The following is a 17,001-nucleotide window of genomic DNA, read 5'->3' as shown; positions in this document are numbered from 1 at the left end:
GACTGGAGGATTTAATGAGTTAACACAGGTAAAAGGGTTGGCACATTTAACTGCTCTTAGAAACATTTGTTTTTAAAGGAGAACAGAGGTGGGGAGGGGCTTAGCCCTGACTGAGGGAACCTTCCTTGAGGAAGTGATAATGAGCCAAGATGGTGTAGGGGTTCAGACCAAATCACCCCAAGATGTGCCTCTGTGGTATGTGGGTTGTTGTGAGCTAGGGCAACCAAGACACCAGAAGCTCAATGAAGCCTCTGCCCCACCCACCCTTTACTACCTAGAAGAATTTGAATTCAAGGTCTTGCCCATAAAGACTGAGATAACCTTTTCTGACCTATCTATAGGGCAGGGTAAACTTCCAATTGCTGAACATCTGCTCTCATCATCCTGCAATGACCTTACTCCCTCTGAAGCCCCATGATTATCCTTAGCTCAGAATGACATATATACCTCATTTTCCCTGTCTTGTCTTAAGGTAAAAACATTCAAACCTGTAAAGAATTTGTGTGAGTTTATTTGAGCCAACCTGTAGACAATTGCTGGGAAGCAGAATTTCAACAGATTGGGATAATGCTCCAGGGAATAGCGGTTTTTCATCTATTTTTATGCATTGCAGTCAAAGGAGGGGATGTAGGTGGGTTACATGAAATCCATTGGTGATAGATTAGAGAGGCGGGAGAAAGCAAAGCAGGGAAGCCTCTGGGATTGGATAAAAAGTAAAATGATAGACACATACTTAGGTGGGTGCAGGATAGTTAACCGTCAACATGATAACAGTAACAATGAAGGAAGTATGGTCTCCTGTCCTGGCACCCTGGGCATTTGGTTGTGGCCTGAGGGGTCCGGGAAAAAGGGAAGTTACAAGTTACTCTGACATTTCAAGGATATGTTATCATAGATGCAAAAAGACAGATAGGCTGTTAAAGTAAAAGTTGACCTTGTCAGTGAAGATACCTGCCTAGGACATAGCTTCCTACCATAATTGCTCTTAGTTAAAGTTTAATTTCAGGCCATCCTTGTGGTTACTTTAGGTCTCTGAGTTTGCAAGACGGCCATGCAGGCCTTCCTAGAGTTTGTCAGGTTAGCATGTGGCCCCTTTTGTTCACACTTGGTATCTCTCATGTATGTGGGGTTGCCATGTGTACGTATTAAATTTGGTTACTTTCTTGTTAACCTGTCTCATGTAACCTCATTAGAAGAGATGAAGGAACCTTGAGGGGAAAGTATCTTCCTCTCCCACACAGGGAAGTTGAGTTCCGGTCAGCAGAGGGCTGCAGTGGGGTTGCACCAGGGACCTGAGAGGTCAGTGTGGCTGGTGGCAGGAAGTGTGAGGAAGAACAGCCTGGGATAAGGAGAGGTGAGCTGGGGCTGGGAGTTTAATTCCTATTCTGTGAGGAACAAGAAGCTGCTAGAAGTTTCTCTGGAGGAGAAGTAGTTTGCTTTTTGGGGGCTCCCTCAGCCCTGACCCCACATGAAGATTCTGGGTGGCAGCAGGGAGCCCAGTGAAGCTCTTGCAGCTGTCCAGAGAGATGTCGATGGTTCAAAAGAGGGTGACCACCAATGTGAAACGAATGGATGCAACATTCAGGTGGGGTGGACAGGACACAGGGTCTGAGCTATTGTCAGTCTCTCCCCTGGAAGAGGGAACTTGTCTGTCCTGCTTCTGGCTCTAACCCCAGCCCACACAGTAGCTGCTCAATACTGAGGGGATGGGCTTGGGGATGGAGGAGCTGGGAGGATGCCCAGGCTTAAGAATGGAATGGGGGGTTGGGGGGACCTGCAAAAAGGACCTCTGGCTGAAGGTCCTCAAGAGATCCTGCCCAAACCCTGGGGTGGTTACACAAAGGGAAAAGCTGGGGTCTGGGCCCTATCACCCCCAGTTTAGGGCAGCAGCAGGCTAGGGGCTGGAGTCCTATGGTCTGAGGAGCAGGGCCTGGCCACAGAGGCCAGCTCGTACCCCACCAGCAGGAACCACATACACCCGGCCATCAGCGGCCCTAGAGGGTGAGAAGTCCGTCAGCTGTAGGTTGCTATCCTGGACTTGGTCATAGTCCCACAGCTGGTAGTGCCAACTCTTGCCCTGCTTGGAAAGAAGGTAGACTGCTCCCAGCGAGCCTTCCTCTGGCAGGGATGGTAGTTGGTGGGGCATGCTGGGCACTGGGTGAAACAGGCCTGGAAGCTCAGGGTCTTCAGCATAGCCGGGGCTTGGCACACCCTGTACACCCAATAGGACCCCTGCAAGGAGAGGGGGAGGCTGTCAGGGGGGTGCTGAACCTTGATGAGCTGGGGCTCACTGTGTTTTCCTCCACAGCCTTCCAGGGAAGGTGCTGCCGAGTCCCCAACACTACAGAGAAGTCAGGGGGGCCATCGGGCACACAGCTGGGCTGAGACTTGGAGCCAGTGTGTCTGGCTCCAAAGCTTCAGGCATTTTAAGTCCTGCCTCCTACAGCCTGTCAGCACTCGGAGGTGGAGAGGAGACATTAAACAGAGCAAACATCGTCACCCAGCCGTCTCCCACTGTCCAGGTGGGAGACGCTGGGAATGGAGCTCTCAGGCCAGAGCCAGGAGGGGGCTGAGCAGAGACTTGATCCAGGCCACCTGATGGACACAAATCCATCCTTTTGTCCAGGCCGGTGGAATGAGGACAATGCTAGTCACAGCTAATGCCTACTGAGATGTGCAACGTGCCAGGCACCACCGTTCTTAGGGTTTCCCATGCTCTGCCAACGAGGCAGCCCTATGAGGTGGGTACTACTGTTACTTCAATTTCTAGATTGGCACATGGAAGCCCAGAGTCAGAGCTGGAAGTGGCAGGACTGGGCCTGGGGTCCAGAATGTTTGATCCAAAAGTCTGCACACTGAGCTTGTTTTTAGGAACCCCAGTTGGCAGACACCGAGGTACCTGCTGCCTGCCAGGTCCTGTCTTGAAGAGTACCGGGGAGGTGCCAGTGCCAGGGTGAGAATGTGAGGGGGGGTGATGGGGGAGCTGGGGAGATCCAGGGTGAGAGTACAGGGACACAGGAGAGGGGACCCACCTGTGCTCACTGCCCAGTGGGCCTTGTAGCCCTTCCTCCGACATGGTTCATGGTTGAAGTCTTCATCGTAGCTGATGCTGGGGTTAAGGCCAAAGCTGTGATGTGGCTCCAGGGCCCACACTTCTCCACCCCACCCTGTTCCCTTCCTGTCCTGGGATACGGGATGAGCAAGGGATGTCCGGAGACAAGGTGCTGCAGCACACGGCCTCTGTTGGCACCACCCAGGCCCCCACGGAGCAGCTCAACTTGGCAGCCCAGTGCCTCCTCAGCCAGCCTGCCCATGTTGGCCACTGCAGGGACAGAGCACACACAGAACAAGGGATCACTGTGTGCTTCTCACCATGTCAAGGGTTCCCTGGGGATCGATGCCTCTAATCCTTACTGTGACCATGAAAAGCAGAGAGAGGGTAAGGTCCAGGGCTACATAGTAGGAAGTGGCAGAGTTGGGCTGGGAACCCAGACAGCCTTGCTCCAGAGTCTACCTTGTAACACTGGATGGGGGGGACTGGCCTGAAGAATGGAAGACGGGCCTCCCACACACCTGGCAGTGTCTCACCCAGCCTCTCCAGTCCGTTCCTGGTGAAGAAGGCCAGACTTGTGACCCTTCTGCACCCAACTCACCAGAGAACATCTCTCCCTGGGCCGTGTAGCCTCTCTCCACGGCCATCTGCACGAGTCTCTCCAAGGGAATGCCGCTGGGGGGTACCAAGACAGTGCCTGCCATCCACAGGGCCACCAGCCCACACCTAGAAGAGACAGACCCAGCCCCTCAATCCCTAAGTCAGGTCTTTACTGGCCCCCCTCTGCCCTGGAAGCTGGAGTGTGGGGAACAGGATGGCTGCCTGGGGGAGTTCCCCTCCTCTCTCCACGGCCAGGTAGGAAGACCTGATACTCTTTCATGGCAGAGAGGCTGAGCAAGTACTGAAGATGAGGGGAAGGGAGGGTGGGGGGAGATGTCACCTGGGTTTCCAGGATGAGTAGTTGCCAAAGTAGAGTTAGAAATAATGGACCAGGTGCATTTATTCACTCACTCGTTCACTGGTTCCAACTCTGTTTACTGTGCATGTGCCCAGGACCCTGCCCTGGAAAGTTCCCCATCTCCTTCCCCTCGCCTCATTCTCCCCGGGCTGCCGAGATGAAATGAACCCACTCTTCCCACCCTCCCGGGTCAATCCTCGTTAAGTGCAGCAAAGGCAGAGGCTTGGGACACACGGCTGGCAAGGGGTTGAGGTTCCAGATCAAGCTACATACTGAGGGCCTTCTTGGATGAGGGAGGGCAGGTCTGCACAGAAGAGGATCCACTGCAAGTCACTTCTGAAACTGAATCAGAGCAAGCACAGGTCACCCGGGAGCCAGCTCCTAGAGTCCCCTGAGGTCTGGCTGCAGGAAGTGAAGGGGAGGAACAGAGGCCCAGCAGTCCCGAGGCCGAGCACGGCTCCTGGCTACCCCTGGCTCGGTCCCTGACCTCCTTCGCCCCTGACAGGGCACTTTCCCTGCCCAGCCTGTTTCTTCATCGGCTCAGTGGGAATGACCCTCCCAACTACTGCTCCCTGTTCCTTCTCTTAGTTACTGAAGGGCAAAGAGCAGGTGTGCACACGTTTTGCAACTAGGAGCCAGTGATTTATTGGAGAAAATTTTTCGAGGAGTGTCTCTATACCCAAACTTGGTGACTTTTCCCTCCTCAAACCTGTTTCTCAGGCTGTTAAATAAGGTAAGAATTCCTTAAATCAGTTAGCCTGGGCTAAAACAGGTAGCATGCTCCAGGCCCAGAGATCACCTTGATAACCAGCCCTGCAGGTCTACCAGCCCCACCCTCTGGGAGGTCAGAGTGGTGGTGATGCCCATCAATTCTTCCCCCTCCACAGCAGGGCGGGGAGATGCAGGTGCTTGATTGCTATCTTAAGGCCAGTGAAAGGGCAAGGCTGGGTGGTGGGAGTGCCCTGATGGCAGGGACAGCAGCTCTGGTTAAAGCCTGGCGCCCTGGGCTCTTCCCCGCTCCTGCGGCTGACCTCACTGCGATGAGCATCAGTGGCTCCATCTGGAAAATGGGATAATAGTTCCTACCTCCTGGACTTGCTGGGAGGATTAAATACGTATTTAAAAACACAATGCTGGGCATTTGCTAGGCACGTGATGACGGGTGTTTTCATCTGCATTGAACCTCTCACTATGGTGGGCATTTAGGGCAGATGATCAACTTGCCCAGAACGCTGGGCTCTTAACGAATCTGGACCCGTCACTTCTCCTTCTTCCCTCAGCCGCCCAGTGAGGCCCCGCCGCCCAGCGAGGCCCTCCCCCGCTCAGGTCCCGGCGCCCGCCTCCTCCCGCCGAGCTCCGTCTCTCCACCTCCCCCGGCGCGAAGCCCTCCGGCTCCCAGGACCACAGGACAGTCCGTCCTCCCCCCGCACGGCCCTCCATGCCGGCCCTGCCGCCGGTGAAGCCCCACACCCTTCGTGTCCGACGGGGCCCCGCGCAAGCTGCCCGCCCCGCACCCCGACGGCGCCGGCCCGGGCCCTCCCCGCAGCCCCGACGCCCGGCCTGGCGGGCACTCCCCCGGGCGCCCTCGTCGGTCCCCGGCCGCCCGGGTCCACCCGGTGGAGGGAGGGTCCGCAGGACTGTGCCGTGAGGGCAGCTCCTCCTTCGCGGCTGAGGCCCCCACCAGGCGGGCCGTCAGCAGGGGCCGACGAGTCGGGCTGTTTGACCCCAGGACAGGGGAACCCCGGGAGAGAGGGAGCCCTCGGGGGGCAGGTGTTGGGTGAGACCGGCGCGTGGGGCGGGCCTACCGGTCCTTGCGCAGCTTCAGGAGCCGCCTCACGTCCTCTCTGCCCGCGGGGGCCGGGCCGGCGCGCTCCCAGGCCTCCGTCAGAAGCCGGCTCCTCTCCAGGCCGAAGACGTGCGGGGGCGCGGCCCCCGGGGCAGGGGGCGGCGGCGGCGGCGGGGGCGCGGGCGCCTGGAGACTCGAGGGAGAGGGTGGGAAGGCGAAGTCGGGGGGGCGTGGGGGCAGGGGCGGAGGTGGGGTGACGGGGGCCGGGGATGGAGGAGGGACTGGGGACCCCCGCGGGGAAGAGCACGAAGTCATTTCGGAGGCCGTGGCATGGGCTGGGAGGATGGGGGAGAGAATGACCCTTCAAAACGGGCCGGGCTCGGGGACGGAGAGGTGGACGGCTTTCGGACGGAGGCCCGGCAGCGGGAGGCTGCGCAACGGGGTGGAGAGAACCCGAGCTAAATCTGGGACCACGGGAGCGGGATTGGGACTGACTCCAATCCCGAGCTCTGGGGTAACAGGGCGGGTCCTCTGATTCGGAACCAGATCTGTGGAATGCAGTTGGGTTGCGAGGCTGAAAGAGGGAGATGTAGTAGTTAATTTATTACTCGTTGCTAGGTTTGGAAACTTGGGTCCGTTTTGGGATGTGAAGACCTGGGGTGAGGCACCTAAAGGGTGGGATTTAGAGGCCCAAGGCTAAAGGCCAGGTAAGAATTTAGGCTCAGTCCCCCCTCACATCCCAGGCCCGAGTTTGGAACCTTGGAGCTGACCTTTGAGTCAGAGGTCAAGAGGTCAGAAGGACACCAGGCAGGAAAAATGGCCTAGTTGTGGAGAAGGTCTTGGAGTCAGAACACAACAGGAAAAGCCTGTGGTGCGATAGGGAAGGCTCAGAGCTCGGAGGCCGTCAGGAGCCGCGATCCCAGTGGGATCGGGAATGGAGTCAGAAAGTACAGCGAACTTCCCTTCCCCAAAATGGCGGCCGCCGCCCACAGCCTTGCCCGTCGGACGGGTAGGTCTTGCGTGGGTCCCCGCCCCTTTAGCGACCACGTGACAGAGCGCAGGCCCGCAGGGGAGAGGTGGGGCTTCCAGAGGACGCCTCCGAAGAGACCGCCGCGCGAGCCGCGACCCTATTGGCCAGAAACGCACTCTTCACTGATTGGCCTGAAGGCTTGCGGGGAATGGCGGAGTTTTTCTCCTGAGGCGGGAACCTCAAGTGCCCTTTTGATTGGCAAATTTTGGGTCGAGATTGTCGAGATCTGTCCCGAGATTTGATTGGCAAAGTCGGGCGAGACTTACTCTGATTGGTCAAGCTACCAAATTTCCGCGCGGGGATTGGCTTGCAGCACGATAAAGGCGGAGCCAGGAAAGAAAGCTTCGCGCTGGGCATTCAGAAGCGCAGAAGCAGCCACTAGCGGACCTGTAGCGCCATTGGTAAGTAAAGGCGGGCGCAGGCGTCCTCTGCGGGCGGGCGGAGCGCTTGGTGTCCGTTTCTTCCCTTACCTCGTGTGGAGAAACTATTTTCCTGCTGCGCGTGGCCAAGGCACCACAAAATCGCCCCTCCTTTAACCGGCGCTTACATCCGGGTTCTTTTTCTTGGGCCGCCCTGTGAGCGCGTAGGCCAATGGGAATCACCGCTTAGTACGCTCAGTCTATTAAGTCGCGCGGAGCATCCTGGGACTCGGAGTAAACCTCGACATTTCCCCTCACCACGCGGGAGAAGTGGTGTCCTGCATTCGCTTTGTTTCCCAAACTGTGCTCCTGGCTTCCCTCCTCCCCGGCTCACCTGACATCTTCCTGGAAGGAAAATCCCGGGAGACTGTTAAGCCCGCCTCGGTCAAAGGATTTTGAGAGACCCGGGGTTGAGGTTACCTTTTTCCTTCTTTCAGCCCTACCGCGGCACCTCCCTCCATGGCAGTTCCCGAGACCCGACCCAACCATACTATTTATATAAACAACCTCAATGAGAAGATCAAGAAGGATGGTGAGTTCTCGAAGGAGACCAGACTCCAGGCTGTCTCGCACGCGCCGGCCCCTCTTTCATCCCCAGGATCTACTTCTGCAGCCATCTCTTTCAGGCGAAATACTAGTTAACTCCTCCGTCTTTGCACATGCTGCTTCCTCTTGCTTTAACACTCCCCTAGCTCATCTTCCCTTCTGCCCATTAACCTGGTCACTGTAGCTCATCCTTAAAGGCCCCCTTCCCCGGAAGGCCTTCCCCATCTTCTTTCCCCTCAGATGCCAGATTTCCATAGGCCTTGCCTCCTCCCACATCCCAAGCCCTGATAGTTCTGGGCTGTTAGGGCGCTGTCTCTCCACTGGCCTGTGAGCTACATGAGAGCAAGAACTGGGGCTGGTTGCCAAAACCGGTTTGTCTCAGTGGATAGAGCGTCGGCCTGCGGACTGAAAGGTCCCAGGTTCGATTCAGGTCAAGGGCATGTACCTGGGTTGCGGGCACATCCCCAGTAGGAGATGTGCAGGAGGCAGCTGATCGATGTTTCTCTCTCATCGATGTTTCTCTCTCATCGATGTTTCTAACTCTCTATCTCTTTCCCTTCCTCTCTGTAAAAAATCAATAAAATATATTAAAAAAAAAAAAGAACTGGGGCTGGCTTAGTCAGTGTCGTGTTTTTAATGAACAGCCCACAGTGACAATGTTTCATTTCAAAATGAAATGAATGATGATGTATAACACTCTATACCAGGTGCTGATACACGTCTTAATTATATTTAATTTTCACAACAACTCTACAGGAAGTAGTTATTGTTCCCATTTCTCAGATCAGGAAACTGAGACTCAGGGGTGATGTGACTTGCCCAGGGTCACACAGTAAAGAAAAATAGTTGATGTGTCACCACTGTGGAATTTTGCTTAAGAACTTGATTCTTTTCTTTTGTAATCTTCGAGGACATGTTCATTGATTTGAGAGAGAGAAACACCGATGTAAGAGTGAAACATCAGTTAGTTGCCTTCCATATGTGCCCTGATCTGAATCGAACCTCTTACCTTTTGGTGTAATGGATGATGCTCCAACCAACTGAGCCATACCAACCAGGGCACACCCGATTATTATTATTTTTTAAAAAGATGTTTTTATTGATTTCAGAGAGGAAGAGAGAAACATCAATGATGAGAGAGAACAATTGATCGGTCCCTCCTGCACACCCCCTACGGGGGATCGAGCTCGCAACCCAGGCATATGCCCTTCCTTCACTGGAATCGAACCTGGGACCCTTCAGTCCGCAGGCCGAAGCTCTGCCCACTGAGCCAAACCAGCTAGGGCTTAAGTATATTTTTATTGGTTTCAGAGAGGGAGGGAGAGGAAAGAGAGAGTCATTGATCAGTTGCCTCCTGCACACCCCCTGTTGGGGATCGAGCCTGCAACCCAGGCATGTACCCTTGACCAAAATCAAACCTGGGACCCTTCAGTCCGCAGGTTGACGCTCTATTCACTGAGTCAAACTGGCCAGGGCCAAACCCAATTCTTGACATCAGACATACCTTTTCATTTTCTTCAAGTTATCACCTTTATTGAACCTCTTAAATATTTTCTATATTTAAGAACTGGGCAAAATCACAATAGCTTCTTTGCATTGATGTTTCAGGGATTAAATTAGCTAAGCCTCCATACAGTGCTTTTTTTAAAAAAATTATATTTTTATTGATTTCAGAGAGGAAGGGAAAGGGAGAGAGAGATAGAAACATCAATGATGGGAGAGAGTCATTGATCTACTGCCTCCTGCATGCCCCCTACTGCTGGCTTTTGTGGGATTGCTGACTCATGGTATTCTGGGCATTCTTTGTTGGCTGATGTTTCCCTTCTGGGCTGCACTTTCCACTGAAAACAGGAGCCTAAGACCCAGGCATGGTACCAAGGCCTCTAGTCACCCATGGATCTTTCTTCCCCCCACTGTAGAGCTGAAGAAGTCCCTGTATGCTATCTTCTCCCAGTTTGGCCAGATCCTGGATATCCTGGTGTCACGGAGCCTGAAGATGAGGGGCCAAGCCTTTGTCATCTTTAAGGAGGTCAGCAGCGCCACCAACGCCCTGCGTTCCATGCAGGGTTTCCCCTTCTACGACAAGCCCATGGTGAGCACTGTGGGTATGGAGGGTATGTGCGCACTTGTGTGTGAGGTGCTAGAGGAGACTGGATGGGCCTGGATCTCCTGGCACCTGTATTCCAGTCCCTTAAGGACAGGAGTTTCTCTTGCTGTTCTCACATTTACTGTTCACTGTACTAGGGTTTGGGTCACACAATACCTAAGGGAACCCTGCCCTCTCGGACTCACAGTGCTGTGAGAGAGACAAGTTTGTCAACAGATGGTGAGAACTCAGGAGTCGGCTGTAATGGGGGTTGTGTGCAGAGCTAGACAAGCTTAGGAGAGGCACCTCAACCAGGCTGGGGGTTCAGGGAAGGCCTTCTTGATGAGGTGAGACTTGAAGAAGTGTTGGGGGGGGCGGGGGAGGGAAAAAGAATGTTAGGCAGAGGGACCATGAGGACTAAGGCCCAGAGATAACCAAGAGCATATGTATTTGAGGAAGTGAGTCAAGTTCATTTGGCTGGAGTGAAGGCAGGCGGTGTGGGGAGGGCATAGCCTGCAGAGCATGACCAAAGTTTGTCCTGAAATTGGAAGTGACTCCTGGGGTGCCGCAGAGCCATGGAAAGGTTTAGGCCGGGAGATGCCTGTGGCTCTTGGATAGAGTGGCTTGGAGGAGAGAATTCAGGGTCCGGTGTGAAGGAGAGGCTGGGTCAGACTCCCAGGCAGGTGGGATGAGAGAAAGGTGGCTGGATTGCAGATGTTCACAAGATCAAGTGAATGACCAAGGAGGCTGCAGTCTGGGAGGTAAGGAGTGGCATGAGCTGCACTTTCTGCCAGATTGCTGGCAGACATCTTTGGTCTTTGGTTCATTGGGCCATTTTCCTTGTTCCTTAATAGATTTTTCAGTTTGACTTGGTTAGAATGTGCCTCCCTGAGCCATTTTCCTTGGGGAGGGGACAGCATGTGTCAGTGCCTGCAGGTCCCAGGCAGGTGACCTCAGTGGGGGAAGCGGGTCATGTGGGAGAGTGTCGGCTGGGGCAGCAGAGAAGCCTGGGTATCGAGCCCGAAGCCCAAGCATATGCCCTGACCGGGAATTGAACCATGACCTCCTAGTTCAGTGATGGCGAACCTTTTGAGCTCGATGTGTCAGCATTTTGAAAAACCCTAGCTTAACTCTGGTGCCGTGTCACATATAGAAATTTTTTGATATTTGCAACCATAGTAAAACAAAGACTTATATTTTTGATATTTATTTTATATATTTAAATGCCATTTAACAAAGAAAAATCAACCAAAAAAAGTGAGTTCGCGTGTCACCTCTGACACGCGTGTCATAGGTTCGCCATCACTGTCCTAGTTCATAGGTCAACGCTCAACCACTGAGCCATGCCGGCTGGGCCCAGTAATTTCTTTAATGTTCTTTACTCAGGTTCTGGTAGGGTCTACTTTTGCACCCACGCAATTGACTCCAAAGTCCACTCTCTTAACCCTTTGGCTCTCTGTTGGCAGCGTATCCAGTATGCCAAGACCGACTCGGATATCATTGCCAAGATGAAGGGCACATTCGTGGAGCGTGACCGTAAGCGGGAGAAGAGGAAGCCCAAGAGCCAGGAGACACCAGCTGCAAAGAAGGCCGTGCAGGGCGGGGCAGCCGCCCCTGTAGTGGGGGCTGTCCCAGGACCTGTCCCGGTAAGCTAGGACCCCTTCACCACGATGCCTTTCTCTGCTATGAAGCCTGACTTGGGGAGGAGTAGGGGAGGGGTCTCCACGTGGGGATTCAGACACTACCCCCCTTCCATTTCCTTATGTAGGTTGCGTGCCTGTCTGTAGATGAAGGTGTTTCCACTTCAGAAATATCTGTCGCTGCTTGCCAGACTCTTCCTTAGCATCTTTCTTTCTTTGTGTCCCAGGCTCTTGGTTTCTCTCTCCTTGACCTTGATGTTCTCTGTAGTAAATCTAGAGGAAGTTACTAAACAACAGTTGGGATTGTTTAATAAGTGGGTTTAGTGTAGCAAGGTTGCCAGGTGTAAAGTCAATGTGGAAAAAATAAGTTTTATTTCTATATGCTAGCCACACACAAGTAGACTTCAAACCAAAAAATAGCTCTTAGGGGTCAATCCAACAAAAGGTGTGCACACACACTACACTACAGAACACTGCTGAGAGAAATTGGAGACGGTCTCAGTAGATAGCTGGAGAAGCTCCCTGCTTTGAAGATGTCACTTCTTCCCAGATTAATCTAAAAGTCAACAATTCCAATCAGGACCCCAATAGGAATTTTTGGGGACACTGACAGCCTCTTTCTCAAGGTCTGTGGGAAGGCAAAGCAAGATAGGCGAGAAGAATAAAGCTGGGGAGCCTGCTGCAGTGGTCAAGATGGTGTGGTATTGGAAGACGGACCCGTGGGGCAGAGCAGAGGGCAGACACAGATCCACACATGTGGTTACTCAACATATGAAGCTAATGCTGCAGTCCAGTGGGGAAGGGATTTTTTCCCCAGTAAATGATGCTGGACCCATTGGATATCTGTAAGGGAAAAAATTACTGCAACTAGATATAAGTTAATTTGAGACGAATCATATACCTGAACGTGACAGCTGAAACAAAGGTTTTGGAAGAAAACAGGAAAACGCCTTCATGACCTTGGTGAGGCATGAAAATTAGAAGCATCCTGTTTTCTAAACAGGATACAGAAGCACATAGTATGAAAGAAAAAGATGGATGAATTGCGTCCACTGTAGTAGGTCTCCAAGTCTCCATGTGAGCTTTCCTGGTGGTTCGTGCTGTATTTGTCCTGCGTGCACTGATGGCATCAGGAATGGTGTTTGGGTTACTGTCCAGCTTCCCCACTTACCTGTCCCCTCTTCTGTGTCCAGCTTTCTGTCCATCTTTCACTGTCAGGGTGTGATTCCCGCTCCCGCAGCCCTGTCCCCTCAGTGCATGTGTTGTGTCATCTGCTGTCTGCTTTCTTCCCCTCGCTGCCACCCTTCTCACTTTCTGTATCTGCCTTGACCATCTCTGCCTTCCATTGTTTCTTTTTTCTCTGTAGGACTCTGGATCTATTTCTTTGTTTTTTTCTTTAAAGTTTATGCTTAGACGTGAAACTATAGTGTTCTCATTATAGTGTTTATTTCCACTTTTTAGTTAACTATTGTTAATACTTTGAATTTTTTCCTGTTTATTTTTTCCATGCGTATATCTATAGGCAAAGATAGGTTGCACTGACTTTTTTTTTTTTATGTTAAAAAAATTTCTTTTAACTTTCTTATTTGACATCCCCATTGACACTGGGTCTGTTTTGCTCCGTTTGTTTCTCTTGGTATCCTTTGCCTTTTTTACCTCTTCCTAAGTCTGGGCTTTTCTCCCTGTGTCTTACACCTGGATTTCCTCTAACAACCTTTTCTTCACTGCGCTTCCTAATGACACTGAAAGCAAGTTTCTTCCCCGTCAGCCACCCACTCAGTCCAGCCCTCCCTCTCCACAGGGCATGCCGCCGATGACTCAGGCACCCCGCATCATGCACCACATGCCAGGCCAGCCTCCGTACATGCCGCCCCCTGGCATGATCCCACCTCCAGGCCTCGCACCTGGCCAGATACCACCGGGGGCCATGCCCCCACAGCAGCTTATGCCAGGGCAGATGCCACCAGCTCAGCCTGTAAGTGTCTAGTTCTCCTGGGGTCTCATATAAATAGAACGTGGGAACCGAAGGGGCGCTGTTATATGTGGGTGGTCTGGGTAAGCCTCCCTGAGGAGGTGCTGTTGGGGGATGAGCGCGAGGTTCTGGAGCAGCAAGGGATTGGCGTATTTGTTGGAGGAGCTTTGGAAGGTCCGGGTGAGGCTGGAGCAGTGACTAGCACCTGGATTCATGCTCAGTGATTCACGCTCAGTGATCTGATGACAAGCACCTGCTCTGGATATAGCAGTGCTTTCTTGTGGCTCACAGTCTAGAGCAGTGGTTCTCAACTTGTGGGTCGCGACCCCTTTGGGGGTCGAACGATCCTTTTACAGGGGTCGCCTAAGACCATTGGAAAACACATATATAATTACATATTGTTTTTGTGATTAATCACTATGCTTTAATTATGTTCAATTTGTAACAGTGAAAATACATTCTGCATATCAGATATTTACATTACGATTCATAACAGTAGCAAAATTACAGTTGTGAAGTAGCAATGAAAATAATGTTATGGTTGGGGGTCACCACAACATGGGGAACTGTATTAAAGGGTCGCGGCATTGGGAAGGTTGAGAACCACTGGTCTAGAGGGTGCGAAGCAGAGAAAGGATTCAAGCAGGGTGGGGGTGGAGAGCAGAAGTCAGCAGACCCCCCATTAGACTCACGGGCTCCCGTCTCTTCCCTGTAGCTTTCAGAAAACCCACCAAATCACATCTTGTTCCTCACCAACCTGCCAGAGGAGACCAATGAGCTCATGCTGTCCATGCTTTTCAACCAGTAAGTGGGGCCTGTGGTTGGGCAGGGGCCAGAGGGTGATGGCCAGAAAGTGGCACCATGGGGACAGGCCTCAGAATTCTGCTAGCAGAGTCCTGTGTCTGCTTAGGCTTTGCAGGTGGGACGGACTGGACATGGAAAAAGAGGAGGCTGAGGTCAGGCCCACAGCCCATGGGGTGTGGTGATGGTGAGGCTTAGGGTCAGCAGTGGCCAGAGTGTGTGTGCTGTCCTCCACCTTCGTGGGGGTGGAGGGGCTCTGTGCCTCAGCTTTCTAGTCTGTAGGATTCAAGGTACATGTGAAAAAGACCTCATTGAACACTGGCCAGACTTGCAAAAATCAGTATGCCAGCAAGTGTAGGAGGTGGGGAGGTTTGAACCTCGTGCCTTGCTGATGGCTTGTAGACTCTGACCATTGTGCAGGGTAATCGTTCACTGCTTAGTGAAGTTAAGGGGTGTGTCTTCATCCAAAATGTGTTTATTGGAGTGGTTCCCCTCTCATCTTGATTTAGATGCTTTTATTTATTTATTTCTATTATTTAAACAAATGTTTTTTATTGAATTTTAGAGAGAGGGGAAGGGAAAGGGAGAGAGAAATATTGATGTGAGAGTGGAATAACAATCAGCTGCCTCCTGCACAACCCCCAGTGGGGATCCAGTCTGAAACCTGGGCGTGTGCCCTGACCTGGAATTGAACCAGCAACCTTTCAGTGCACGGGGAGATGCCTAAGCAATTGAACCACACTGGCCAGGGCTGATTTAGGTGCTTTTAGTGCCGTGCTCTTTTGGAGAAGCCTCCTCTGTCAGCCTTGCTTTTCCTCCTATATGTTGACAGCACAGTTGAACAGCCAGCACACAAAACTACTGTCTGGCTAAAGACAGTGGTGCTTTTACAGCATCTGGGCATTCACATCCATAAAATAAGAACTGGGCTCTGCACCAGGCACTTCTGGTGTTTCTGCATCTCTTCTGGAGAGGGATGGAGGAGATATTTAACAAAAGCCATGTTATGGGGAGGTTGTCACTGCCAGAAAGGCCTTCAAGAAATTTTTTTTAATCCTTACCTAAGGATATTTTTCCCATTAATTTTTTTTTTTTTTTTTTTTTTTAAGAAATAGTAGAAGGTAGAGGAGATGGGGGAGAGAGAGAAACACTAATGGGAGAGACACATTGATTAGTTGACTTCCCCATACGCCCTGACCAGGCTGAGGTTCAAACCTGCAACCTAGGTACTTGCTCTTGACCGGGATGCAAACCCGAAATCCTTCAGTCCATGGGCTGATGTTCGAACCATTGAGCGCACCAGCCAGGTCCCTAAAGAAATTCTTTTTTTTTTTAATTTTTTAATTTATTTTTATTGATTTCAGAGAGAAAGGGAGAGAGAAAAAGAAACATCAATGATGAGAGAGAATCATTGATCGGTTGCCTCCTGCACACCCCCTACTGGGGATTGAGCCCATAACCCAGACATGTGCCCTTAACTGGAATCAAACCCAGGACCCTTCAGTCCTCAGGCGACGCTCTATCCACAGAGCCAAACCTGCTAGGGCAAGAAATTCTTAACATGAGTCCCAAGGAGTATAGATGGTACATTCCTCACAGGGGTCATGGTGGGGAATTAGCCTGCGCAAAAGGGGAAGTCAAAGGTGATGCTCACCATGGTGTCTGTGTAGCATTAGAAGGAACAGAGTGCTGCAGGCATGGTTCTTTAAAATAGTGCTGAGAGGAGATTTTGAGAAACTGGATAAAACAATGCCACATGTTTACCATGTCCATAGAACAAAACATATTTTATAAGAATACTGATGGGTAAAAGGATACCCAGTCAACATGAGGATGGTTGCCTAATGGGGAAGGAAGTAGGGAATGAGAAGAGGGAAATGAAAGAAACAGCAGATCCTGAAGGTCAGGGGAGTGGTTATTTCTGGAGCGAAGATAGGTTGGTTATGAGAGAAAGAAGTAATGGGGAGGCCCGTGTTTGGTGGCTTGATCTAGGATATGGTTGTGTAGGAATTTATGTTAAAATTCCTCATTAAATGGTATGTTCATAATGTGTGCACTTAAGTATATTAGGGTTTTTTAACTTAGCATTATATACATTTAAGGATGGGTAATTCTTTGTTATTGTGGCCATCCTCTGTATTGTAGGATGTTTAGCAACATCCCGGCCTCTGCCCACCAGATGCCAAAATGTTAAGGGGAAGTGCTGATTCTAGATCCCTGAGATCTATTCTCTTCTCTCAGGTTCCCTGGCTTCAAGGAGGTTCGGCTGGTCCCAGGGCGGCACGACATCGCCTTTGTGGAGTTTGACAATGAGGTTCAGGCAGGGGCTGCTCGTGATGCCCTGCAGGGCTTTAAGATCACCCAGAACAACGCCATGAAGATCTCCTTTGCCAAGAAGTAGCGTCTTTTCCCCATGCTTGCCCTTGTCCCCGTTTGGGGGCCTTCCCTCTTCCCCTTGGCTCGGCCCCCTGAAGGTAAGTCCCCCTCGGGGGCCTTCTTGGAGCCACGTGTGTGAGTGAGTGGTCACACAGCATTGTACCCAGAGTCTGTCCCCAGACATTGCACCTGGCGCTGTTAGGCTGGAATTAAAGTGTTTTTTATGTTTGATTTTCTACAACAATTTGTTGTTTTTATTTTCTTGTCCTCTATGGTTCCCTTTTCTGTATATCAGAGTAGCCTGAATTTTTGGACCTCATCTGCACCTTTGGGGA

At 51.8% G+C, this 17,001-nt stretch overlaps 2 protein-coding genes across 9 annotated transcripts; one reads left to right on the top strand and one right to left on the bottom strand.

Annotated features, from left to right (window-relative positions):
• Positions 1–491: 491 nt before the first annotated feature.
• ACTMAP (actin maturation protease) lies at positions 492–7,428 on the bottom strand. 7 transcript variants are annotated; one of them, XM_059666493.1, is made up of 8 exons: positions 7,297–7,409; positions 6,567–6,662; positions 5,816–6,370; positions 4,284–4,352; positions 3,654–3,778; positions 3,193–3,322; positions 3,033–3,103; positions 492–2,232 (listed from the first exon to the last, which is right to left on the bottom strand). In XM_059666493.1, the coding sequence occupies exons 3-8, from the start codon at positions 6,109–6,111 to the stop codon at positions 1,910–1,912; spliced, it is 1,014 nt and encodes a 337-aa protein (XP_059522476.1). In that variant the 5' UTR covers positions 6,112–6,370; positions 6,567–6,662; positions 7,297–7,409; the 3' UTR covers positions 492–1,909. The 7 variants fall into 7 exon arrangements, with proteins under 7 accessions (XP_059522476.1, XP_059522473.1, XP_059522474.1 ...); XM_059666490.1 differs by lacking the exon at positions 7,297–7,409 and adding an exon at positions 7,093–7,227; XM_059666491.1 differs by lacking the exon at positions 6,567–6,662 and having other exon boundaries at positions 7,297–7,428.
• SNRPA (small nuclear ribonucleoprotein polypeptide A) lies at positions 7,092–16,897 on the top strand. Of its 2 annotated transcripts, XM_059666497.1 has the most exons (7): positions 7,092–7,227; positions 7,683–7,777; positions 9,711–9,883; positions 11,344–11,523; positions 13,319–13,492; positions 14,205–14,293; positions 16,532–16,897. In XM_059666497.1, the coding sequence occupies exons 2-7, from the start codon at positions 7,705–7,707 to the stop codon at positions 16,689–16,691; spliced, it is 849 nt and encodes a 282-aa protein (XP_059522480.1). In that variant the 5' UTR covers positions 7,092–7,227; positions 7,683–7,704; the 3' UTR covers positions 16,692–16,897. The 2 variants fall into 2 exon arrangements, with proteins under 2 accessions (XP_059522480.1, XP_059522481.1); XM_059666498.1 differs by lacking the exon at positions 7,683–7,777.
• The last annotated feature ends 104 nt before the right edge of the window (positions 16,898–17,001 follow it).

This window comes from Myotis daubentonii, chromosome 15 (genome assembly GCF_963259705.1).
Source record: "Myotis daubentonii chromosome 15, mMyoDau2.1, whole genome shotgun sequence".
Classification (NCBI taxonomy): Eukaryota; Metazoa; Chordata; class Mammalia; order Chiroptera; family Vespertilionidae; genus Myotis; species Myotis daubentonii.
This window is presented reverse-complemented; position numbering and strand designations above follow the sequence as displayed.

Coding starts and splice junctions, on each gene's coding strand:
- ACTMAP (XM_059666491.1), bottom strand. CDS start 6,111: ATGACTTCGTGCTCTTCCCCGCGGGGGTCCCCAGTCCCTCCTCCATCC. Junction 3,779..4,283: donor CTCATCCAAGAAGGCCCTCA/GTATGTAGCTTG, acceptor TGTCTCTTCTAG/GTGTGGGCTGGTGGCCCTGT. Junction 3,104..3,192: donor GGACATCCCTTGCTCATCCC/GTATCCCAGGAC, acceptor CCCCAGCATCAG/CTACGATGAAGACTTCAACC.
- SNRPA (XM_059666497.1), top strand. CDS start 7,705: ATGGCAGTTCCCGAGACCCGACCCAACCATACTATTTATATAAACAAC. Junction 9,884..11,343: donor CCTTCTACGACAAGCCCATG/GTGAGCACTGTG, acceptor CTCTGTTGGCAG/CGTATCCAGTATGCCAAGAC. Junction 11,524..13,318: donor CTGTCCCAGGACCTGTCCCG/GTAAGCTAGGAC, acceptor CCCTCTCCACAG/GGCATGCCGCCGATGACTCA.